The 26,671-nt window shown below is 41.6% G+C and overlaps 1 protein-coding gene across 4 annotated transcripts; it reads right to left on the reverse strand.

Moving 5' to 3' along the window:
• Positions 1-30: 30 nt before the first annotated feature.
• On the reverse strand, positions 31-25,608 carry kdm3b (lysine (K)-specific demethylase 3B). Of its 4 annotated transcripts, none has more exons than XM_042418622.1 (25): positions 25,074-25,608; positions 14,938-15,102; positions 14,234-14,347; positions 13,897-14,002; positions 13,184-13,308; positions 13,032-13,091; positions 12,185-12,886; positions 10,805-11,966; positions 10,497-10,713; positions 10,134-10,348; positions 8,492-8,644; positions 8,228-8,335; positions 7,960-8,087; positions 7,557-7,857; positions 7,203-7,456; positions 6,225-6,497; positions 5,884-6,055; positions 5,664-5,754; positions 5,353-5,483; positions 5,109-5,228; positions 4,361-4,384; positions 2,516-2,655; positions 1,844-2,020; positions 1,586-1,720; positions 31-1,033 (listed from the first exon to the last, which is right to left on the reverse strand). In XM_042418622.1, exons 1-25 carry the CDS (start codon positions 25,278-25,280, stop codon positions 953-955), a joined length of 5,361 nt encoding a protein of 1,786 aa, XP_042274556.1. In that variant the 5' UTR covers positions 25,281-25,608; the 3' UTR covers positions 31-952. The 4 variants fall into 4 exon arrangements, with proteins under 4 accessions (XP_042274556.1, XP_042274554.1, XP_042274553.1 ...); XM_042418620.1 differs by having other exon boundaries at positions 7,557-7,854; positions 10,805-12,002; XM_042418619.1 differs by having other exon boundaries at positions 10,805-12,002.
• Positions 25,609-26,671: the final 1,063 nt, after the last annotated feature.

Here is a 26,671-nt window from a genome sequence, read left to right on the forward strand (position 1 = left end):
TGCAGGTAAAAATAACCATTAAGCAAACAATAGTTTTTGTAAACTTTATTGTGAAAAATCAAACAGACTGCTAAGATCAATATATATATTGATACAATGTTAATGGCCAGTAGTTCTGTTCAGCTGCAAATGTGATTCTTGAACAATGTTGTTGGAAGTCTGCAATTAATTCAGCCCATGGGACAAATATAGGTGACCAAACCCATGACCAAAAGAAAACAAACAAACAAACAAAAAAAAACAAAAACAAATCTGCCCTCTTTGAAGTCCTCCTGCTCATTACCTTCTGGTTCATAAAAAGAAAAGACTTCTTACTCTAAAAGTGAAATAAGAAAACTAAAAATACAAAACTTTGGTCTGCTTCCCTTCACTGGCTGCTTCGCAAATTCACTCCAGCCACAGAGGGCAGAAGCAATCAGCGGTTTAAAAACTGCAACAGGTTAACCTCGCTCCTATTGAAGAAAAATAATATCAACGTCATCAAAATAGGAAAGTTAGCCTGGTACTCACATTTTGTCAGTCGCTTATATGGTAGCTGAACTTCTGCTCTAAAGGCACGTCAGCTTTTACCTCCCTTACTCTCACATCTTACATATACAATGAGAACAACAGAACAAACACACTGACCTTAAATACAGAGTTAATCAAAAAAAAAAAAAAATTGAAAAACAACTAGACAAGTTTGAGCGTACTGTGTAACAGCGATAAAGGACTTCCTTCATCGAAGCGCCGACTAGCCCCACACCCTTTCTAATCCCTCCCCAAACCAAAATGTGCCCTTTCCCTAAACCCAGACCGTCACTGCCCCCCAAAAAAACCTACACTCTATCTTTGTACTCTGCACTTTTCAGATTGTACATGTGTATGTAGGTATGTAATGTATACTGTGTGTGTACATAGAGGAGTGGTCTTGAGAGGCTGGTTGTCTTGGGACAGCGCTAAGTGAGAGAAACTAAGGGCGTGCTAGTTTCGGTTCATGGGCCTTCAGTGTGCCAACAGCGTCCTTCACTGCGTGATAGATGATGTTCTTCACCTGAGGAAAACAGCAGAAAGTGGCTTTTAAAACAGTAACGGACATGGAAACAATCTCCTGCTCTAGAAGAAAACACTGAACGCTTCGCTTTTTACAGCAATCACAGCAGTAAAAGTAACAAACATGAGGAACCAGTTGGTGCTTGTGTCAAGTTTGGCCACTTGTTCATATACAGAATGAAGTCATAATAAAAGTAGTCATCATCGGTAGTCCTGCACATTGTTTACTGTCCATTACAACCATCCCCAACAGAATTATTCCTGTCGATTATATCAAGGTTTCAAGTGCGGTCTGGAAGATATCTGAATTCACCTCAATATAATGGGCAGATAATTAGCAGGCTTTACTGTTTTGAACACAATGTAATTTAGTTGTGTTGCTTTCATGTGTCAATATTATAACATTTACAGTACATCATTTTTGTAAATTCATGCTTTTTATCAAACTTCTCCAAGCAACTAACAAGCCTAGTCTGAATTACACACCTCGTAGTTACATATTACACTAAACAAAGCAACAATGTAACTACAAGTTCAGTTAAAGTACACCAACCTGTAGCTTGTCTTCGTGGTTTGTATGAGTAGTAGACAGGTGTCTGAACTCCTGAGTCAGTCTGAAACAGTGCCTCACGTGCTCAGGAGACACAAAGTCCTCAGCCACCTTGATACAGCTGTACAGGTTGTGCACCTGAGAGGCGAACAACAGAGAATCAATAAATGAGAGAAGATAAGACAGACATGTATCATAGGACACTCATAAGTGATTAGATGAGAATATATATTTCTCCTCATATACGTTGACATGTCTGACCTGGTGTGGGGCTCCAGCGGGGATAAAGACAGCGTCTCCTAAGAACTGTACAATGGCCCAGCCCTGGACTCCATATTCATCATAGAGCCTGCGGCGGAGCGCCTGGTCCAAGTACCAGCTCTGGTCATGAATGGGATCGTGGTCTGGAGGATTCTCTTGGCCCTGCTCCTCCCCCACCTAAGACAAATAAACAAGACTAAGAGTCTACAGCCGTACCTGCAGCTAAGCTACTTTGGCCCTGCGGTGCTTTTAAGCTAAATGCTAACCTCAGCAGGCTAACGTGCTGTGCCAGATTTCACAACAATCCATTAAATAATTGAGATATTTCAATAACAGCCAACAATGTCAACCTGCTGGTGGCACTAGAGGAAAAGTCAGAGGATCATCCAAGTCATTAGAATTGATCCTCTTGTGACCTCTTGAATAAATTTAGCAAATTTCATTGCAATGCATCCAACAGTTGTCAAGATATTTCACACTGAACCAAGAATGTCAACCTCATGGTGGTGCTACAGGGAAACATTTCATGATGATCAATCCAATAGTTGTTGGGATATTTCAGTCTGGATCAAAGTCAGACCGACAGCGCCATTCTTAAAGCTAGTACAACCACTGATGTTGCAACTTGAGGGATCAGATGCTATTTAAGACAGATCTCTACTGGCTGCAAACCTTGCGGAGCAGTTCTCTGATCTTCTCAGCATCCTTGGCAGCGTAGATGTGCCAGAGAGCTCCAGGTTTCTCTTTTCCCTCGTACACCCTCCTCTTCGTCATTTCATCCACATCACCCTCCTCAATAGTGGTCATGACCTCTGGAGGATCAAACATAAACACCAACACACAGATACAGGACAGCAAAGGGTTATCAGCAGTGTCTCTATGCTGACAGCACTCTACAGTGATGCTTCTTTTTAATGTGGCCTCTGACAACTGTGATTGTTGATGTATCAACATAACTACAACACTACCTTTGTTAATGCTTTCCTTTTTTTTTTTTTAGAACTGATAACTGGATGTATCTTGCCTCAGTCTTGGGATATTGTTGGACCGCCAAAATAAATCTGCCTTTCACATCTTTCATAGCATAATTCTTAAGTGACCAAATTAATGTATATCCATCATTTGTTTGACAAAAATGACACAGAGCTGTAGTTCTCATCTGGTTCATGGCCTTGTAGTGGGTCACAGGTCCATTTCATGTCGACTGTAGGATTGTGTGGCCACTACAAAAAAAAACCCAACAAAAAAAGTTGTTTCTTTTTTTTCGTCTTCTTTTTTTTTTTTTTTAAAGTGTACTGATTTGCTGATATCCTTTCATTTTAAAATACTGCTTACAGCTGCATCATGTGGCGATCATGACACACATCCCGAGCAGCAGCCCTGTGTTCATCCAAACAACTGTGATGTAAATCCGTCTAAACAGACTATTAATAGAGACTTGAAAATGCCACGGCAGGACCAATGTTTCTATTGCTAAACTATTAATTTTGAGATAACAGTTTACACTTTAAATGACTGTGGCAGACCAGTTGAGAACCACTGGGGCAGAGAGAAGGACAGACTACACAATCACAATCACATCCTGACAGAGAAGCTAACACTGCTGCCTGATTAACTTGTCATTTTAGTAAAAGTTTATTAGAGATTCAGAGAATCAAGTGGAAACAAACACATTCAGGAATGATGGGTTTGTTTTGGTGGACATTCGTCTGCAACCAGTGTTTCTGTTCAGTATATAATCACGTGTAAGTACTTAGCTGACATTATAGTGTGTGTATCTGTGTGTGTGTTCTGGCACAGTCATCATCATACCTCATCACTCGCACATATGACTCCTACAGCCTCAAGGAATGTTACCAGGCTAATACATTGAATGTGTTTTTTTTATGTGTGATATGTGTGTGTGTGTGTAAGATCCCCTGGCCCTAAGAAGAAGAGGGACCGTTAAATGAGGACAATATGGCTATAGTCATACTGTTGGGTTTGTGTCACTGTAATGAGTGAGAGGAAACCTGCCAGGGAATAGGGAAGCCAATTCTAGATGCCCTTCATTCAAACTTTTTTTCCAACAGTGCAAGGACCAGAGCACAACTCATCCGATTAACAGAAAAATTAAAGACATTAAATAAAGGAAAACCTGTACAGTCAGAATATATTTAAACTCCATGTCAATTAATGGAATTCATGTTACTGCATTAATTGAATTCGTAACAAAGAAAACACATTTTAAACCCAGCCCTGAAATCTACATAAGAGAAGAAAGTGTGGATCTCCAAAGGGCAATAACAGAAAATTCAGTGCAATGTTTTATTCCCTACGTGTTAATAAAGGTTGCATTTACATAAAAATGTAGAAGGGGGTATAAACATGCCACGGTAGAAACTGTCAGATGGGTCACAGTGCTCTGGCCCCTACTGCACAGATAGTAACAGAGGGGTAGGGTGGAGGAGTGAAGAAGGGGAGTTAGTCAAGAAGAAGGGCATGCTACTTAAGTGATACAATTGAAAGTCTACAGACCTTTGCGTCCAGAGATATCTGCCTCTGTGAATGAGAAATGTTGCCACAATGAAAATGGCTCAATTAATGTGGCTCAATTAATGAAGTAGTGCTACAAGTTAGGGATGTCAACGGTTAACCATTAATCAGTTAACCACAGAGAATACTTTTGACCGGTTACACATGTCAGTCTATAGGTTAATTTGCATACACAATACACCACTACCGGCTGGCTGCTAGCTAGCAGTCTGAGGTAAAAAAAAAGTGAAGCGCTAAACAAAGCTTGGAGTGGGACCATTTCCTCCAGAAAGGCAACAAAGTCAAATGTAAATTTTGTGATGCTACTCTTCCCCTTCATGGGGGGTTTGATGCGTGCCAGTCCGAGGCCATCACCCAGTTGGATGCTGAATGATTGAGACTAATATGCTGCCAATCAGTGTGGTAGAGGGACTGAAAGAGCTAGTTTGGTACCTTGAGCCCGAGTATGTTATGCCATCGAGAGCTACTGTGACGACACACATTGAAAAACACTTTGAGGAGAAGAAGGATGAATTAAAAGTCAAGCTAGCTCTGACCACCAACTGCTGGACAGCTCTCACAAATGAAAGCTACATCACAACTTTTTGTAAAAATTAACCGGTTAGTTACCGGTTTATGGGTGTCGGTCTATCAAAAGCAAAATTAACCGAAACTGACATCCCTACTACAAGTATAAAGAGAGAGACGGAAAAAAAACAGAGAAAGTGTGTGTGTGTGCACATCCACTGACCTTGCTCCTGGTCTCCATCTCCTTGAGGTATGCCTACATAGACCATGACATTGACAGCATCAGACACATCGAGATGGAGGTTAGTGGTGCCCACCTTCCTGTCTTCAGACGAAGTCAAGCCTGAGGGAAGGAAAGACAATGAGACCGTGAGAGATAGGACAGAGATGAGGACAAAAGAGGACAAATATGTGGTGAAGTGACTGAGAATTAAAACTCTCTGTCAAACTCAACCATTACTTCTCACCATAGGCATTGTACATCTTGGGTCCTAGGTCAGGACGCACAAAAAAGTTGGGCAGACGGGCAGCAAGGTTTAGGCGGCCATCTCTTTTTGTGTACTCGGGCAACGGGAGGTTATCCATCAAATCATCAAACCTGGGACAGGCATTAGAGAATGTATGAAAATAAGTGATATGACACTTTCACAAATATGACAATATTGTTTTGGATCTTAAATAATGATAATAATAATAATAATGAAATGATTGGTTCACAAATATTTTTTTGCATTCCCCCCCCAAAAAATAGCATGTTGCTTGGTGGTGAGTTTCTCACCGTGTGGGCATCATGTCCCTGAAGTCTTCTCCAGGAGGCCAATCCTTTAATTTCAACACCATTGGCTGACCCTCACTATCTTGCAGTCGCTCTGCATTTACAGAAAAACACATCAGCTACCATTGGAACAACATCAGTGGGGAATAAGTGTTGAAGTGAACGCAGAAACAATCCAAAGAACAAATAAGCATAATCTAGCAACAACTGTTTGAGCACTCACTTGAGATGACCTGGAAGCCGTCCCAGAAGTCTCGCACCTTCACATCAGAGATGATGGCACAGTTTCTACAGTTGACCAGGTCTACATCCTGGTCTCCAAACTCCTGACTGAAGGCCTCAGGCCGCCACAAGTTAGATTTCAGGCGTTTATGTATCCCTGACACCAATACAGGCTGGACACAAAGGAGAAGAGATTAGAGACATGACAGAGCAATGGCAGCAAAAGTATTTACAAATTACAACCCAATTTTCATCGACAGTCGTCTTTCTTTTTCTGCTTTATTCCATCATGTTTCTGTGAAAAATGCCTCTGAAGTACTGATTATTTATTGTGGTTCTTACTTGTCCCTGCTTCCAACACTCTCTGAAGATCTTCCAGTTGTTGCTGTTGCTGGGATCCTGTAGGCAAAGGAGTCGTCCGTCACAGAGCCAGGAGTGTGAGGTATGTGGTTCCAAAACACTTAGGCCCATTACTCCGTCTTTGCGGCCCCCCAAAACACCAAGCTCGCCCCCCTCAGAGGTTCCAGTCCGTCTGCCTTCTGCCTTCTTGGTCTCCACAACCGAGGCGATGATGTGATCCAGGAAGTTTGGAAGGCTGCTCTTCAGCTTGTCACTCTGACAGACAAAAGGGGAATTTAGGGTTACCAATCGATGTATGTATTTGTACTTACAGGTGAATAATTTTAAGTAAAGAATACTTTTTGTGAGTAATATTTTTTTTAGTTGTTCCTCCCTTCGCATTTTCAAAGTAAGTGTTCTGGTCCGTTACCAAACCTGTAGTAATACAACTGTTCAAGGCATGAAGCTATGCTGCAGTTATTCCTCATCTTAATTTTCTTACCATTTAAATTATTCTTATTGACAGTGTTTTCAGTTTCATATGCATTATTTGATTAATTATTTGAATATGAAAAACTGAGATAAATATGAGACTTTAACACTGAACAAATCACAGAATTTTGCTTCTGTAGTTATCTCTATTTCCTGTGATATTTGTCTATGGTACAATATATCCTATTTGTCTATAGAGTTGTAGGAGAGATGTATCTGACACTTTGTATTTCTTTTTTTGCTGAAATACACAAAAACATAATTAAGTGTTGAGAGTTATAAAATACTTTCCACATTCAAACAGACATCAGTCTGATTTGAATTGACACTAGGTTTTTCAGTTTTATGCAACCAGTGTCATACAATATATTTTTTGGGCAAATTGAACTCCATAGCCTACGGCTAGCTCAGAAACTGATCTTGCTGATGGCCTTTTTAGTAGATGTACACTTCATAAAACTACATTGAACAAAGACGTTTTATACATACGCCTGCTGAGGTAAAGACGGAAGGGAATGGTACCCCACTCTCTCCAGGGCCCTGGGGAAGCTTGCCCGGTCCAGAGTTGAGCAGGTCCCGGAGACTGGACCCCTCAGGTTTGGACTGAGCCATGCTGGAGCCCAGTAAAAGGCTGTTAAATAGCTTAGGGCTGGAAGCAGAAGGCTTTGACAGGGCACCGAGTGAGTCCAGGCCAAAAGGAGGCCGACTGTCTCGACTCATCATGGAGCGCAGTGAACCAGATTCTGGAAGAAGATGGTGATATAATTTCAAATTCAATATTGATTCTGACTTTTTTTATGCACTCAGATTACACAGACTCAGCATTTCTTCTTTCCTACTTACCCTTGGTGTCATCCTTGGCTTTCTGTGTGGCCAAGTCTGCCAGCCAGTGCAGAGCGGAGCTGTTGCCCTCTCCTGATGAGCGTGACTCCTTGACAGAGGACTGGGTGAGGTTACAAGGGGAAGATGTACCACTGGTGGAGTTACTAGTACTGCCCACAATTTCCCCGCCCCCACTGTCTGATGCTGCTGCTGTTTGTGTAGTTTCTGTTTTGATCGCTGATGTTTCTCCTTCTGATTTTGGAGTGTTGCCAATACCAGAAGCTGCAGGTCCGAGGCCGCTACCACTGCTTGTTGTAGACTGCTGAGACAAGCACAACTAGACATTAGAGCCTTAAAGTCAAAAACACCTTTAACATGTGTCAAAATGCAGAACTAAGAAAGAGATGAAGTAGCACCATAGTACCTGTGAAATACCATTGGGGGCACTAGGGCGCACTAGAGGCTTGGTGTGTCGACTGGCACAGGGACAATTGGCCTTAATACCCCACTTGCCTCTTGCTGAGTGCACCATATCACCTATGTTGTAAAGAGCTAAAAGAGAAAGGCAATAAAATCAATCATCACAATTCTTACTGTACCAAAACAAGACCATATGTAATACTTGTGATGCTTGTGAGGTGGGGATTTAGAGATTTACAATTCAATCATAATGTACAAGTCATGAGTGTTACCTGTCCCAGGTATGATCTGTGTAGGCATGAGGTTCTGTGGCTCATGAGGTTGACCTTTGGCACACTTCAACCAAGAGAAAACCTCATCCTCTGGACCTTCATCTACATCTGAAGGAAAGAATATATTGACCCATGAGTTTCCAACACACTCACCCTCAAAAGATTCAAATACCTAGAGAAGTTTAGATAACTGTATTAAAAAACGTGCAATAAAATCTAAGTTCACAATTCTCCAGTTCTTGAAATGTCACAGTGAGGACTTACCCTCCCTTGGCCTGTTCCTGCGAAGTCGATAGCAGTCCAGACACACTCCAAAGCCACACTTGCGACACACCCAGTGGATGTTGAACAGGGTAGTCTCACACACGTCACACATCTCCCTAACACCTCGTACAGCACGTTTCCACGCCACTTTCTCTGAAGGACAGGCCAAAACGTAACAGGGTTATATACAGGATAGACACTTCTGACAGGTAGTGTTGAGACTGTTGGGCCTCAAACCACGAGGTCACACAGAGAGGGCCTACATGTAACCTGTGAGGCCTGACCACGAGGTGCTTTTTCCTTTGTTTCCCCCGAGACAAAGGAATAGCGCCAAAATGCTGCTTACAGACAATGGGAGTCCATTGCAAACTCCATTTCCAAGGATGCTTTGCCATTTTCACAACTCAGCAGGGAACAATCAACATACAGTGTCTCATTGGCGGAGACGCTCCTGCACAGCAGAGCGTCCTGATGATGCAGCCATGACATCACCGCCCCTTTAAAAACTGAACTCACCCTGAAAAACACGCCTTACTCATGTCGCTGAGCTAGGGGTAACTTCTGTTCCTCTGTGAGTCAGCTTGACTAAAGGGGGTACCCCACGCACATGTTTTCCCCTCATCGAAGACTCCCCTCGCTGGACGAGACGAGACTTCGCCCGTGTTCACCCGAACACATTCCTGGAACCAACAGAGACCGCTGCTCAAATTCCCTCGGGAAGGAAGAAACGGAGTTTCTTCAGGAAGACGTGGAACTTGGTCAGATAACGTCACATAACGGCGGACAAAGCTTTGCTTTGTCTTTCCTTATCCGCCATCAGACACGTGTGTTTTTCACGGAATTGGGTGAGTGCAAGATGACGACCACCAGGCGGCGCCATCTTGCTTCTATCTAACCAAGATACCGCAGTACTTCTGCCATTTGGTCCTCCCATAGTCACGTCCGCGTCGCAGACCGACGACGTCATCACGTCAGGCCAAGTCGCCATCTTGGCGCACACACACACACACACACGCATTCCCCTGCATGCGTCCAACCCTGTACATAGCTGTTTGTGTTTTGTTTGGTAGAATTACATTTTAGAATAGTTGTTTATTGAATGAAGCATTTGTTAACTTTGTTAATTTTGCTAAGTTTAATAAACACTGTTATATCTTTAAAGAGAAGTTCTTTTGTCATTATTGTGTGTAACATATTGTTAAAAGTGACTGATTGAAGGAGTCAGAGCTCGAATTCATCCCTCTTTGTTCACCCGTGAATGTTGATATCTCTCAGATATTAACATTCTAGGTGAACTCCTTTTATGAGACTACCTTGTTTGGTTATTGGTCCCGGTTTCCAGGTGGTGCCCCGTATTTGTTAATTCATATTAATAATTCTATTAATTGTTATAATTAGTTAATTATCTTTGATAATTGATAATTATTGCAAATAATCAACTGTGTTCCTCACAGATCCAACAGTTGGTGCCCAAATTATTGATTAAGGTTAACAATATCTTGATTTCACAATTCACAATTATCTATGATAATTGTGAATTATTGCTAATAACCAAACGCACTCCTGCCCGTCCCAACAAGACAAAATCTATCACAAAACAATACATGTGAAGATGAAATGAGTGAGATCTCTAAATACTCACGGTGAGGTTCCACCATCATCATGGCCTCCTTCTCAGACATGACCAACTGACAGAACTGGTCTCCCACATTGGCCAGGATGTACTTGGATGTATCCAGATCAAGACCCTCCTGGACAGCTGGTGCAGGTAGCCACAGACCCATGGCCATTGAATCGCTCTGCTGGGGGCTCAGGAAGCCTTCCACACGCAATACACCTTTACGAGTAAAAGCCAACCTGGTCACAAGCAAAAAAAGGTTAATTCAGTGACAAGTAATTGTTAAGAATCATAGCTGTCTCTATTCTGATAACTTTCCTTGATGACGCTCAAACATACAATCCCAGATACTGTTGCAACCAAGTGCACAGGAATATAATCGCTTACCTTCTGAAGTGGAAGAAGCGACAGGCCACATTTGGGTCATCGTCATCATCGCTGTCTTCGTCTGTATTGCGATATTTACGGTAACGCTCCAGACGGCACTCACGACACTTGTGCAAGTGAGGGGCCACATTGATGCAGGAGCCATCCTGGAGGAAGGACTCACCAGACTGTTTCAGACGACGCACCTTACTCTGATCTTTTAGTACAGACTGGCCCACTGGAAGAGATAACTTGTGTTAATTCCATTGCTTAGTTTGTTTATGTCACCACAAATGCTTCTGACATTATTAAGAGTGGACCAGACTTACCTTTGAAAGGCTTGTTACGCGGACGGCTCTTAGCAGCCCCTTGGACTTTAGTTTTCTGCAGCAAGGCCCCATCCTTGGCAGGGTGTGGTGGTCCTCCTGGAACTTGGCCTTTCTCCAGACCTTCCTCATTCTCGCTCAGGTCTGACAAGTCACTGTTACTGCTAGAGTCTGAGTCCCGTTTGGATGATTGGCCTCTTTCTTCCAAGGTAAACTTCTGAGTCTGGCTCTGGTCAAAGGACACAGGTACCTCATCCATTCCATCAGGGCCAGCGCCTCCAAACATAGAGGAGCCTGAGGTGGATGTAGGCATCTCCCCAACCTCCTGCTCCTCCTTTGTCACAGTCCCTTCAGTATGTGACCTCTGAGATGAGGCTGGTGCTGGAGAGGAGGAAGAGCTAGGTGAAGCAGCTGCTGCGATTGCTGGGAAAGGAGAGGACAGAATCCCCTTCGGCGGCTCTGCCATAGTGAATAGGTTTGGCTTGCTGTCTGAGGCAGAACCAAGGGCCTGTGGCTCGGTCCCAGAGAGGCCAGCAAAAGATGTGTGGGAAGCTTTGTCCCCATATGCCAGAAATGGATTAGCGGGCTCTTTGGAGGCCTGCAGAAAAAGGTTCTGGTGGCTATCTGAAGTGTTAAAGCCAGATTGCAGCCCTAAGCCTCCTGCAGACGTTCCATTATTACTGCTCTTCTTAGAAGTACTTTGGGCTCCAGACGTTGCTGCCAGACCACCAATACTTAGACCAGAGCCTCTTCCTCCTGCAGAGCCACCCATGCCCTGGAAGGCTGATGACGACTTGTTGAGCACACCATTTCCCGTTGGATGGGCCTCAGGCACTTTTGGCTGCTCAGGCTTTTTCAGCCCTTCAGCGGGGGTTGCAGACTTGAAAAGGCTTGGGGGCTCTTTACTCAGGCTCTCAGACACTGTGGTGAAGTAATTAGTGTCCTTGGACTGGGTCTGACCAGCAGCAAGGGTTGGGATGGAGCCAGAATTCTGGGTCATGCACTGGAAAAACAAGTTTTGGTCTTGCTGGGATTGGGGCTCACTCTTTGCGCCACCAAAGCCGAAGCCAAAGGGCCTTGGAGTGTCCTGGGGGGTTGTAGTAGTGGTAGGAGCTCCATTGGTCTGAGAGGTAACATCTCCAAATACAGGAGCAGTGGGCACAGCCTGGGGCAAACGAAAACCAGATGCAGTCTTAGAGCCCTAAGAAACAAGACAATGTGCATGCAGCAGTTAGACTGTGAGTGATGATGATGAAGATCAGGTAGTCTGCTTGCGTTCAGTGCAATAAGTAAAATTATATTGATAACAGGAATAAAACTGTGATGGCCTGCAAAGGCATCATATATTGGTATTGTCTGTACTGATCATATTGATAATCTTACCTCAGTCTGGCTTCCCCAGGTAGGAGCCTTAGGACTAAAACCCACAGAAGCAGAAAGTGCCACACTAGGGCCACTGTCATGTGAAGACCAAGAAATGGTGACAGGCCCCGGGGAAACAAGAGCAGCTGTTTTGGAGTAAGCCGACTGGGAGGCCTCTTCTCTGTCTGGCTGGGGGGATGGGGAGACCTTGGGGGCTGGAGCTCCGGGGACCAGGCTTGGCATCTGGCCTAGTGAGGGAAAAGATGTGGTGGAGAAGGGAGAGGGGGCTGGTTTGAGGGGAGGAGGGGTAGGGGTATGAGTAACGGCAGTGGTGGAGTCCGCTGCCCCTTGTGTGGGGATTGAGCGACCGTTTTCTTTGACATGGACAGGATAACGAGGAGTAGTATTTGATTGGTCCATCTGGAGTGAGGAATTGGTGTTGGGGGATGACACTCTGCCCTGAGGAAAGGTTCCTTCTGAAGAGCTTCCGTTTTTGGTTGTGCTGCTGACTCTTTCGCCAGAGTCTCCACCCCACATCACTGTCCCATCCACTGGCGTTTTGTTCGTATCGCCACAGTTTTGTCCATCAGCCCCCAAGTCTCCTGCTCCTTTAAAACGTTTCAAGTTCATGTCATCCTCACCTTCGGAGGCAGTCCTACGTCTGCGACCACTATCACCCTTCATCGTTTCACTGTCCTTCCTTCGCCGCCCATTCTTACCAAGCTAAAAAATGTTAGAAAGTACTTCTATTAATACGTTGTTGTTGTTTTTTTAAATCAATCTAAAGTTGAAAACATTACAACCATTCTAACTTAATATACAGCACAGTCTACCAAATCTAAGTAGATTTATAATAAGACAACTTTACCTCCTCCTCTGCCAGCATGACATGTATCACACGAGGATCAACCATCTGATTTTCTTCACCCTACAGCAAAAAAAGGTGTTATTTAAGAGGCATCCTTTGACACCATGAGCAGAATACAGAATATATTTAGGCAAAACATAAGCCTTATTTACCTTGTCCATGGTAATATCCATTATGTGCGAGATAGGGTCGTGCTGTGAAACCAGTCCTGAGGCCCAGCACTCCTCAAACTCTGGCTGGTACACACGAACCCTGCGTCCTTGAATAGTGTATGAACCTAAGTGCAGGAACAGCCAGAAAACCAAGAGTTATGTTCTGGCACATTTAAAGGAAAAACAGGGAATGCAGAATGGCTGGTACAGTAGATCGTATCTAAATTAGGGAAAATTGATTTTGTCTGAAGCATGAAAGAAACACCACCAATAGCTAAGCAGCATTACAGAGAGACTTGGCAGCAACTTGCTTTCTGTTTATTTAAATTTCTTGCTCAATGTTTTTATTGAATTTGCATTCATAGTCTATAATACAAATATGGATATTTTGCTTTTTTCTTGTTTGAAATTACTTCACTAAAACATCATCTTTATCTGAAGCTTCTGTCTGCATTTTTTCTAATCTTAAGCAAAAGGTCAATGACGCCACAACTTTTACATACTCACATCTGTCTTGTGTGATTAAATATTCCATTTATATGATTTAAAAGTTGTAAAATTATATTCTGCATGTGAATTCATGGGTGAAAGTCTGGTAAATATAGACCAGCTGCAAATAAGGACACAGAAGACTAAACATGAGGGAAACACCAGATAGCACATGGAGGTAATAAAGGAAAACAAATGAAAATCTGGAGAAAGTTAGGTCTTACCCTTCCTGAAGATCTCCTGCAGTTCAAAGTCACTACGCCAGCTGGAGATGGCAGCCTGCAGGGTGGGCTGCTCCAGCAGCAAAGGATTTCTTATGTCTTTATCAACCTGCAAAAGGACACAAAACACACTGTCCTGAGATAGTGCCAATACAGCTACAACGGAGGAATAACATTGTCACTGAATTAACAATTACTGTCAAGAAAAGGAAAAAAGCAAACCAGCAAAACATTGATAATATCCTAAACAATTTGTCCAACATTTATTTTCTGTCCATCATTTTAGCCCTTAACAACACTTCTAAACAATTAACATACTTTGTAAAACTAGCTTACACACCTCAAATCTCTGGACTGATTTGTTATCAGGCAGGAACTCAAAATTTTTGTTTCCAAAATATTCCACTGGAACCAATGATCCTAAACCCACTCTGTCCACTAGGGAGCGGAAGGCCTGAGGAAAAAAGAGAATAGCATGTAATTCTTTGACATATGGACAAGAACATTCAGGTCAACAGTAAAAGATTTTTAATCTAAAAAGGATGTAGATAACTGGATTTTTAAAATGTAATCTAAACAATCTAGGCCACTTTCCTCAATTTACTGTGTTTCAACTCAAAACACTCACATGCACAAATTAATAAACTTCAGGCATAAGCACAAACAAAATTAAAACAAGAATTTAAGCAGTAGGATGAGCTGGCATCGAGTGAGCCTGGGCAGTGAAAGGCGTCTGTAGCCCATATCAGGGTCAAATGACACTTTCCCTCTTCTTTTTTTAAAGTGGGGAGACACCAGAGTGAGGATAAAGTGCAGATTTTAATTCCAAATAAATTTCAGTGACCTGGAAATATATATGTATTTAGATGAGATTTGAGATTTTCCATAAAGTGTAAAAGTTGCCCCCACTTGCCCCAACAGTAGAAGCTTCATGCATGGGGGGGGGGGGGTACACAAATTTAGCTCTTTTCCTGTGTGTCCTTCTGACTTGTATGCATGACTCGGACGTTCAAGCTTACACCCATTGTCCAACTGAGTACTCACCAGACCAGGCCAGGCTGTGGTTGATGCTGGGGCTCCAGTAGTCCCAGTACTATCACTCCGGTTGGCCCAAACGATGGAGTCTTCCACCAAGACAGCTTTCACCCCCTCGTCATACACTTGCACCCAAGAACACCGTTGTGAAGCGTTCTCAAACTCTACAAATACCTGCAGTTGGAAAAACAGAGAGAAAGAGAGCATAAGCTAAGGACTCTCGATGGACAGTTTTTTTAAAAGTATCAAAATCGATGCAGCAGAACCAGACATAGTCTTTTTTTTACTCCACCACTGACAGTTTGGTCAGAGATGTGTTATGCTAGTAACTGCTATTGTAACCTCAAGCTGTTGCCTCAAGCAGAGATGAGGAGCAGGCTACAGAGGTCCAGCAACCTCACTTCTTTCTACCTCCACAACCCCAGATTTTTTATTTTTATTTTCAAACTTGTAGTCATCAGCGCCACTGACTCAAGCAACATCAATTGGGGGACATTATCGGACTTAACGAAGTTCCCTCTGGTGCCACAAATGATTTTATACAACTTCTTTCACATGTGCTGCTGTGACTTGTAAAACAGATTTGCATAAAATTGGCAAGTTCCTTTTTATGTGATTTTCAGTGACCTTTTCATAAAATCTGAAGTTCAAGCAACTAGTAAATCAAATTCATTAAAAGCACAGTAAAAGAATAAATATGAGCACGTTAAAATCTTCTAAAGGTAACATGAAGAGAAAAAAAAAAAGAATTACTGCAATGTGACTGGCAACCTACTATCTGCCAGTCCTGACAGGGACACAGATCTTTCTCAGTGACCAAAAGCACATTAGATATTATCTCAAAATGTAGTCAACTAGCAAAGGAATGTGTGCATATACTCTTACTCCCTAACTAAACTACTTTAGGTTTATTTAGACTAGTGCAGTTCCCGTTCAAAACATGCCTGTTTAGAATGATTGCTTATTATTTCTCGAGAACCGCATATATATGTAGCAATTGGCAATCATATCAATTAAAACTGTATGAACTAGTGGTGCAACGGATCGTAGTTGATCAGTGATCCATGGTTCGGCACACATGTGAACCGCAGATTAATTGAAAAATTTAATGTGTCAATTACAACAACGTAAACAAACTGCTGTAAGTACAATTCATGGACAGACAGCGCGTCACTAACAGCGATTTTGAAGAGCAACGACCAAACTAGCGTTTAATGGCTCCGCAGTGACATCTGCAGGTTTATTTACCCACTGTTTAATGTGCTGTAGCTAAGCAGCTAATTAGCTACGTAGCTGCTAACTGATGTTAGCGGTGCAGTTTTCTTTGGTGGATGTTTGCTTGGCGGCTCGTTCAACGAGCTAAACTGCAGGACAAGACGTGTTCATGTTTGTAAGTTATCATCAAGTTTTGATGATGTGGACACAGGCTATTGTTTCATTCACTACCATGTTTAAAAGAGGAAGGTATCAGGCATCATATTGCAATTCAATGTAATTTAACAATTAAGCACTGAATATTTTATATATTTTAAGATTTTATTTAACATGGACATCCTGAATGTTGTTTTCATTTAAGACCATGGGCAAAGGTTCCTTGCTGTAAGTGTTTTTTTGCCTCCACCCGTTTTTTTCGTCTGTGTGCGCTCGTTCTTTCCTGTTGGGCAGTTTAATTGAGTAGGGTGCCTGCCTTTGTCCTGCTCAGCAAGTCAGAGCCCAGAAGCTCTGCCCCACTGTAGTGTGACGGTGTTTATATCAAACAGCCCTCGCTGCACTCAGACATGGAGCTGAGCAGTTCACTGTTTGCTTGTTTATTCAAAGTTTACTAATATTAAACGTGTTGCGTGTCCGAATTGCACCAAAAGAGTGTCTTTCTCCACAGTAAATCACCTGTTGAGTGTTTGATGATCGTTTATTCGTGCTTTAGAACGTGACAGCCATGAAAAAATCAGAAAATAACGTATTTCTGTCATTCATGGGCTTTCTCTCTCTCTCAGAGAAAGCTTTCCAACGCCGTCTCTCTGGCGCTCGCTCCCTCTTTTTTTAAAATGAGTCGGGAAACGCAATACAAAGCCTAACTTTTAACGTTATCAAAGGAAGACAGATGTTGTCCCCTCGACTCTCTCATGGCAGGGTTGTACAGCTCTGATCATGCAGTCGCAGAGCCAATAAGCTCCGCTGCTGCAGAGTGGAGCGGCTCGCTGATCGCTTGTTTATTCCAAGTTTATTAATTTTGAACGTGTTGAGTGACCAAATTGTACCAAATTCGAGACTGTACTCCCTTGTGTTCCCAACAATACACCGGCCAAGTGTGAAGTAGATCAAATGAACGGTTCTCGAGATATGTGAAGAACAAACACACATACATACAGACAGACAGCGATTCTTTGCTTTGTATAGAGAGAGAAAATAGCACAAAAGGAAAATGTCTATGACAGTATGGCAGAATCTGTCTGCATCTAAACTTGAATGTGATACTTGTACAATATGATCATACACCACAGACACACTGTCAGATTCTCCCTGAAATGGTAGAGCTGGTTGGGTCGCACATTGGATTTTGCAAAGAACAGGGATGTGACTGACTCATAATTCCTCTGACTAGATCACAGGAGGAGTGGCTGTCAATCATTATTTATACTGTATCTAGGTACTTTTTAACAAAGAAAGTTGATTATTACTTTGCTTCAAATGGTCTCGTTACAAACAAGTTAAAAATTCAACCTTAGTATAAAACACAACATATAAAGACAATCTAAAAGCATATTGAATGCTATTTATTTAACATGCACGTTGTATATTCTGTAGTAAAAGCAGGGCACAAAATTAGCACCAGCCACCAACCCAATACTGGTAAAATATGCAAGTGGCTGGTAGATTTGCTTCTCTCACCAGCCAAAAAAATAATGGTAATCTATTGAGTGGCTGCTAAAATGTGAACATTCACTAATCATTTGGCCGGTGGACAAGAAAGTTAATTTTGCGCCCTGAGTAAAAGTATAAAATAAAGAAAATAAGACACTGAACCACTTTGTGCCTGTAACCTTAATTGATTTCAAGAAAATTGCTTACAATTGTTATTTGAATATGAAGAACATGATATATTCCCACTTGGGTTGCTAGAATCAGTCAGGAGTGGATCGACATCAGTCATTGTTCATTACAAATGTCTCAAATGGATGTCCCTTTTTTGCACATTACTATTAATCTGGGTTCAGTTCGATGACTGCAACAGCCCCTTTCTTATCAATTCCCTGCTTCACACTCACAGATAATGACACCTGGGAGATGCTGAGCACAACCAGAGACTTATCTGTTTGCTACTGCAAAGTCCCATGAGAGCAGTTTGGGGGCTAAGTGTTTTTGCTCGAGGGTTTCTCAACTAAGCTTAATGAGAGAGGGGCGAGCGACACTGTAGCAACTGAAACTGCAACAGAGTTAAGGAGACAATCAAAATAGATCCTGAAAGAATATTCTGTGATTACAGTAACCCTGTTCCTTATTGCAAAATATTTTGGTTATGCATCCTCTTTCTGTATCAAAATAACCTAAGATGAACTGATTCACACTTTATGATCAAACTACAACTACACAAGGTCGCTATTCTCATACTCTGTGTGTGAGATTCATACCACTAATTTATCACACATACTGAAGACACCATGACATCTCTTATTTGTAGGGCTATAGTCTGCTGGTCGACTGGTCGATATGCTCTCGTCCGACTAAATTCTCATTGGTCGAATAATCTCTGTGTTATTTTCATCAGGAGAAAAGTGCTACATCAATAGCTTTCCAGGAGTAATCCAGTATTTCCTTCGGCGGGAGGGACAGACTAACAAATTACCTGTGAAAACAGGGGTGTATCCAAAACACCCCCATCGTTTTCAAAACTTTGAACTTGCCCAACCTAATGGAGACTGCTGGGTCTAACTGTACTCAACGTTTATTGACCATACTGAACATTTACTGAATCTGTGTTTCTCCATAATGATAACAACAAGAACCCCCGCCAGGCCAAAAAAAAAAAAGTTTTAATATTTGATATCCAAATGAATATCCATTCATTCGGAAATCGACAGCATTTGGGAGTCTCTGTGCAGTTGTGCAGCTGTTTCGGTACAGGAGTCAACCTCTGTCGTTGCCTGGGAAACTATTGGTAGCGTGGCTCCGTTAAGGAGTATGTTTGCGTAGCGAGTGGGAAAGAGCGAGGGGCAGAGAAGTAACGGTGGATGCGAGCGGGGCAGAGGAAAAGGTTAGCAGTAAGTTAATAAATGCTAAAAAGTCATGTCTGTTGTTTCCCCAAATGCTGGAAAAGTAAAGGGGGTTAGCTCCAAAGTTAGCAACAATGGGTTAGCCTAACCTGAAGACACAAAACAGAGAAATACAAAACAGAGAAATGTGTGGCTGCTGAGTTTACTGTGCACTCTATCCTGTTACATCCCACGCGTGACTAATCAATTAGTTGAAGATTAGGTACGATTTTAGTCGACCAAGATTTTCTTTGGTTGACTACAGCCCTACTTATTTGTCACAACTGTAAAGCTGACAGTGGAAGTTTATTATTTTGTGGACACAAGTGAAGAAAAACAACACATACAGCTCCATGTTTGGCTACATCTGTTTTATTTGACAGAGTAAGATATGAGAAACAAACTGAAGTGTTATCAGTTGGCCACATTAAAACTCAGAGTGGGAAGTTCATTGAATGCTACTGATGGTTCAGCATCAGCCTACAGTGCAAATCTAGCCAGCAGATATCTGCATCAGGATTCATTTGCTGAGGTTGTGATAAATCTATCTCGGAGACTTCTGCCTCCACCCCAATAGAGTGGTAGTGAATGGATTTATGTTTATGGTGCTCACAGCATTGAAAATTTACATTAAAAATCACTTTCCAGAGACAATGCCTCCATTATTTTAGATAATACACAAACGTTGTAAACCCTGGGCAAATGCAACCATAAATATTTGCATGGTTAGTACACTCATAATACCAGACATCAGAGATCTTCGCCCACCGAAGTCTAAGGATTTCTAAACGTACAGCAGTGCTTGACTACTAACAACTAACTAACCACTAACAAACCTACACCCCTTACATTTTGTCAAGAAAACACTTCTAAACTCTTTAATTGTTTCCACCAGTTTTAACAACGAAACCTGGGAGATTATCCACAGTTTCTATGAGCAAAGCGTGTAGAGACTGACCTGTGAGTCTGCCTGGCTAGATACCACTATAGGTAAATGAAGAAATACAGTATGTTGTGTTTTTTGGGTCAATCGACCCATTAAGCAAAAACCACCTGATGCATCAAGTGTAAGTTGTCTCCACCTTGTTAAATGGTTGATGGGCTGTGAGAACACTAGGGACTAGGGGTTTAAAGGTTTGTGTATTTGTCCTGAACTGTTTGATACAGGTTCAGGATGTTCAATTCGGTACGCGACTTTCTTCAGTTCAGTATGCTCCCTGACACAAACAATAATCCACTTACTTCAATGTGCGGAATAATATTTCTATCGCTTAAATTCCACCTGTAACGTTTTGGCAGTGCACCACTTAGCTGTAGCATTCGGGTAGCAATCTCATGGATGTATGCTCACCGGCTTAACCAAGTTACCCTGGTTACCCATGCTCATGTAGTGTCACTGCCATCATTATGATTAAAATATGCTCCGTTATCCCCATAATCAAACAATATCACGTCTCACTGCCCCCCTCTCCTCTCTGTGATGGTCAGCTTTGAGTGAAGCCGTTCAGAACGACTATAAAACACATTTGACTTCAGACGTGGTCAGACAAATTGTCAGTTCTGAGTGACAATAAATGAGCATAACACAACAGTCAGCAGGTGTCCTGACTCCTTGCAGAATCAGAAAAGTTATTTTCCTTTTTCCACTGCAGCACAACTAATCATGGCCAATAAGCCTTTGTTGGATGTTTATATTTTTCAAAATAAAAGGACCTAAACATTATTTTCTACCTTTCTTTTTTTCCTCCTGTACCAAAATCATACTGAACAGTGACCCCAAATCCAAGGTAGATACTGAACCGTGAATTTTGTGTATTGTTACACCCGTACTAGGGACATCCATGGAAAAAAAGTCTAAGACTTTATCATTCGATCCCTGACAACTGTAGCGACACTGTAGCAACTGAAACTGCAAAAGAGTTGAGGAGACAATCAAAATAGATCCTGAAAGAATATTCTGTGATTACAGTAACCCTGTTCCTTATTGCAAAATATTTTGGTTATGCATCCTCTTTCTGTATCAAAATAACCTAAGATGAACTGATTCACACTTTATGATCAAACTACAACTACACAAGGTCACTATTCTCATACTCTGTGTGTGAGATTCATACCACTAATTTATCACACATACTGAAGACACCATGACATCTCTTATTTGTAGGGCTGTAGTCTGCTGGTCGACTGGTCGATTAGTTGGTCGATATGCTCTCGTCCGACTAAATTCTCATTGGTCGAATAATCTCTGTGTTATTTTCATAAGGAGAAAAGTGCTACATCAATAGCTTTCCACGAGTAATCCATTATTTCCTGCGGCGGGAGGGACAGACTAACAAATTACCTGTGAAAACAGGGGTGTATTCAAAACACCCCCGTCGTTTTCAAAACTTTCAAAACTTTTCAAATCTGAGGTAGATACTGAACCGTGAATTTTGTGTATTGTTACACCCCTACTAGGGACATCCATGGAAAAAAAGTCTAAGACTTTTCAATCCCTGACAAAGTCTGATATGTTGTATTTCATGTTAGTCTTGTCATAAACCTAAAAAAAATTCTATCTCTAGTCTAAACAAATCACACAGCCAATCACTGCATGCCTCTGACGGAGCAGTGATTGTCTTGGATTACTGTAAAGAGTTAGAAAAAGAGTTACTGATCTGATTATATTTCACACTCCAGCATTCACTAGGAAAAGGGGTGACACCTGAGTCATGAATTAAAATGTGGATCTTTCAGGCACAAAACTGAACAGTGAGTCAATAGAAGAAACACGTTGAACTCAAGCAGGTTTCACTGCACTTCTCCTGTAGACGTTTAGACAACTCAAGAGACCAACGACAATAAACCAGATGCATACACCAGTCAAGCACAGCAGCGTAAGGAAAATATAATGTTTATGTAGTCATGTCTGCATTAAATGACACTGGCGTCTCGCTGCTTCCGTAAACAGATCAGTTCAGAAATTACCAATATTATACTTAAATGACTTGAAGTACTATAAGGTGGTTATATAGCCTCAAATCTATAGTTGGGAAATGAAGACAAAATCAAACTGTACTTCCACATTGATTAAATGTGAAGCAAGATTTTGTCACACAGCATTCTACGGTATAAAATTTAATGATAGGCTTGTGGACCTAAAAAAAAAAAAAAGAACCACAATATCAACTAAATTTTATCAACTGGCTCCCAAACAGAGTATGTGAGCAGTTCAGAAAGGGAGCAGAACTGTGCTATTTTGCCTTGAGCATGAATCGATTTTTGAAAAGCCAGTGTCTGTGTTCTCTTTGAGCCAAGATGATGCTCCTTTCTCTTAGCAAGGTGAGTTCAGGTATAGCCTGCAGTGAATTTATGTCTTGCTTGGAGCATTTTTCAATCTGCATGTTTTGGACACAACCGGCCAATAGATGGGCTCCCCAACAAACGTGATGTTTGTCATGTTGTCATATTGTCAGACTGAACTAGGACTGATATCAGTCCTGTGTGTAAAACCACAGACCTCTCATTCATTTGAATGGGGGCAGTCTGGCGGCGTAGCGGGGATGTAAACAGAGAGGGCTCTGGCAGAAGAATACAGAGTCGTCTGGCTAAAAAGTTGTATCTGGCTCAACTTACAAGCACATGTATTACTGGTAGATTACTTTATAAAATCATCATCGAATTTTTACTGTTTACCTCACAATTGTTATGACCAAATAGTTGACACCATGAGAACTTTCCAGAGTTGTAAAACCGTTGTGCAGGGTTTTGGAGTATGATAAGCTTTTAAACGCCTTAATGGGACACTCAAACTGGACTTCCGGGATTTTATTTCGTTGTCTACCTGAAGCAACACACTTCCACCACAGCAGCCCCCTGCAGTGTTTTAAGGCAGGACTGTTTTCAGTATGAATGCCTGCTTACCAGGAACTCCAATTTTTTCCTTATTTTCCTCCAGACCTTTCATTTCTGCCCCTAATTCTGTACAATCAAGAAGAGGGGTGATAAAACTTGGAACATGGAGATGTAAAACACAGAACTGTCTTTTTTTCTCAGCACAAAAATTGGAATGACCCCTTATGACCTTATGACATATAGAGAAAAATCATGACATGTGTTTCCTACTCACTGAGAAGATGCGCCTAAATGTCCTTGTTAGTTTGTCACAGTAAAAAAAGGATTTGTGAGTAGGAGACAACTTGTTGGAACAACTAATGTGCTTTCTTTGGCTCAATCCCTGTGTATTAAAGACCTTAATCCTGAGAACAGAGTAGCAGTGTGACAGTGCTGTGAGGAAGACCGTTGACACACAGGGAAACAAAACTTCATTGATTATCCTGTAATCGTTCAAAAATTCAATCCCCAGCCACATTAATCAGTTCTGATGAATGTACACCTCAGGAGAGACCCAGTCATGTTCTTCAAAAGACTACAATGTGCACATAATTCAGAAGAAACAATCACACATTTAAATGTTTTAGCCTATTTATTTCCTACAAAGAAAAAGACTTCACTTCTTTGTCAACACAAAAGAACCTAAGATAATTTCCCCCCGAAAAACAAAACTGTATTTTACTGTATTTTAAGTCCTTATCCACTCAAAAATATGTTTGTCTTCTTGTTCCTACAGTTTGACACTAGAAGCTGCTTTCACATTCAACTGCTGAAAGTGGAAAGTTTCTCTGAGCTCACTGAAAATCTGATTTAAAGGGGTGGACCTATGAGCAGGATTTGTGACATCACAACTATTTCTGAAGCCAATCCTGGTCCAATATTCAACTTACACAAGTGTGATGTGGAAACTTGAAGCCTCCAGTGCACAAACACTGAGACTGGACATTACAGTCCAGCAGATAAACTTTTTAAAATAAAAAAATATTTGAATATTCGTAGTTTCTGGAATTTTTAATGAGGGAGAAGGACTAGATATCATTTTAAAGATTTTAACACAAATTATTCACACAAAGTATTAAAGTTGAGTATTTTATATACATCTTAAAAGAGGTCTGGGGGGGGGTCTTTAAACATAGCCCTAGTTATTATTATTTATCCTCATTCTTTATTATTTTCACCTATGTAATTTTATTTAATTAAACTAAGATAATGAGTAATCACTGTTTTATTACCTGTTACACCATGACATTTTATAAAGTAACACACAAATCATGTGTAAATGTTAATTTAAATATGTATTTACTAAACTTTGCAATTGCTTACTATTCTAACAGCTTGCACTGTAACTATGAGGTATTTGGATGTATGTAGGTCACCTGCCTCCACCCCAAATTATTACAAATTTCACTCAACTGTCTGTGCAATCCAGCAGCCCTGCACAATGTAGACTAAACACAGCTTTGAAATGAGGAGTTGCCCTCATTCAAGTGGTTATTAGATTACCAACTTGTTCACCAGTCTGTGCATTTAACAACCTGGATGCCACAGTACGGTGGCAGGAATTCCTGCTTCACCCTCATCTGAACTTGTGAGGCCTTTAAACTAGACTATCGTTAGCAGGTAAATGACAAGCTAACGCTGTTGTGACACTGCTGCTTTACCAGTGATTTATTACAATATCGTGGACGTTTAGTTAACGCTGGCGCATCTGTGCTATGCAAGTGATTGCTACGAGGTAATAATTAATGTTACGGGAGGTGAATGTCATTCGTTAAAAAGATAGAAAGCGAACAAAGCAAAGGCCAGAAAATCCCCGGCCTCGAGTTTAGCTTCGCCTCACTGCCTCCGAGCTAAAATACGTACAAGCTAACGTTTAACTGCCAATAAATGCACAAACAGCAACGGTTAAAACTGAGCGCAGAGGAGCTGGAAATCATAGTTAATCGCTGGGACACGTTTTAAAGCTGAATTTGTTTGGTTTTTAGTTACGCAGCGCGGCAGCATTAGTATGTAAACACTGACCGTCAGCCCTGCAGCAGTGGTTGTTGTTGTCGCCTCTCCTCCGCTAACCTCCGGAGCGGCCAGGCCGATGACGCTGACTGCTCGCACCGTCCCCCGGAGCCAGTCCCGGGCCCAGGCAGCCTGCTCCGGCTCGGGTCCATTAGCGGACCTGTCGTCGTCGAGGAGCAAAAGCAGACGCTTCCCTATCAATTCAAGAGAGTCCCCCATGGTTTGCTCGCAAGCTAGCTGCCTTTTCAGTGAGCCACCATGAACAGTGTAACTTCTTCGCTCGGGATTGAGAACTCAACAATGCGAGAAGACGCGCAGGAAAAATAGCTGCTGCGACTTTGTATATCACGTTAAAGCGCAAGAGAGCTCGTTTCAAGCGGTGCACCGGAGGGGGAGGGCACGCAGCGGCTGACCGAGGCACGCCAGGAATTCACGGGAGTCGAGATGTTATTGTCCTCGCTGCTGAAGCGACTATCCTACTATGTCCGCCATTGAGCCCTGCAACAATCAAACGCACTCCTCGTAGACAGGCAGCACTGCGGAGACAGAGCGAAAGTCTGCGGCAACAGCGGCCTCTAGTGGCCGGTGTTACAACACATTTGGTGACCCATCAGATTCCGTGACCTGCAGTGATTAAAGTAGTACTCAGATCCTTTACTTAAGGGGAAAGTATCTGATATATTAAATAAATTTGACAAAGTACATCATTAATACTGATGAGTTAATGCACAAGCAGAATTTTAATCAGATAGCCCGATTTTCTGCAACATTAGTAATTTTACTTTAGTACTTTAAGTAAATTTAGCTGGTTATACTTTTATTTAAGTATCATTTTAATGGAGGGTTTATACTTGTAATTAAGTATTTTTACATTGTGGTATTGATATTTTTACTTAAGTAAAGGATCTGAGTACTTCCAACGCTGCAGGTCACAGAATCTGATGGGTCACCAAATACTCTGTAACACCGGCCTGTGGCTGTAGGATGCTTCGTCTGTCAGGATTTCCTGCGGTGTTTTGGGCCACCTCGCCTCTGCTAACATAAATAAAAACATCCTCTTACTAAATGAAAAGATGACTTGTATTTCACACTGCAAATATGTAATGACTTTTAGCTATTTAATCTATAATGTATTAACTAAACTGATACTAAGATTAGGTTAATTTATAACCTCTGCTAAAGTAGTGCCTGGGGGAAACCCTGTCTTCTTATTTCAGACCATTAAAATTCTCTAAATCTTACCAAGTCAATTGTAGGTTTTACTTTACAAACACAAAAACAATGTCACATCAATCTGACCTAGGGCTACACAGTCTATCATGAAAACCCTTTATCTCTTTATTATTTTATTTTACTTTGTTTTATTTTAGGAACAGACACATGAGGCTATTTTTTTCAGTCTAAACTAAGTGGCCTCAACTTTCTCAGGCTGCAACTAACAATTATTTTCATTAATGTTCTATAGATAGATAGATAGATAGATAGATAGATAGATAGATAGATGCGACCCAACACTCCTTATAACTTGTTATCTTTCAACTTGGATTTAAAAATTCTGATCTCTTTAATTTTTTTTTACATCTGAACCTCTGAAGCTTTTACTAAAGGGC

Source organism: Thunnus maccoyii, chromosome 8 (assembly GCF_910596095.1).
Source record: "Thunnus maccoyii chromosome 8, fThuMac1.1, whole genome shotgun sequence".
Classification (NCBI taxonomy): Eukaryota; Metazoa; Chordata; class Actinopteri; order Scombriformes; family Scombridae; genus Thunnus; species Thunnus maccoyii.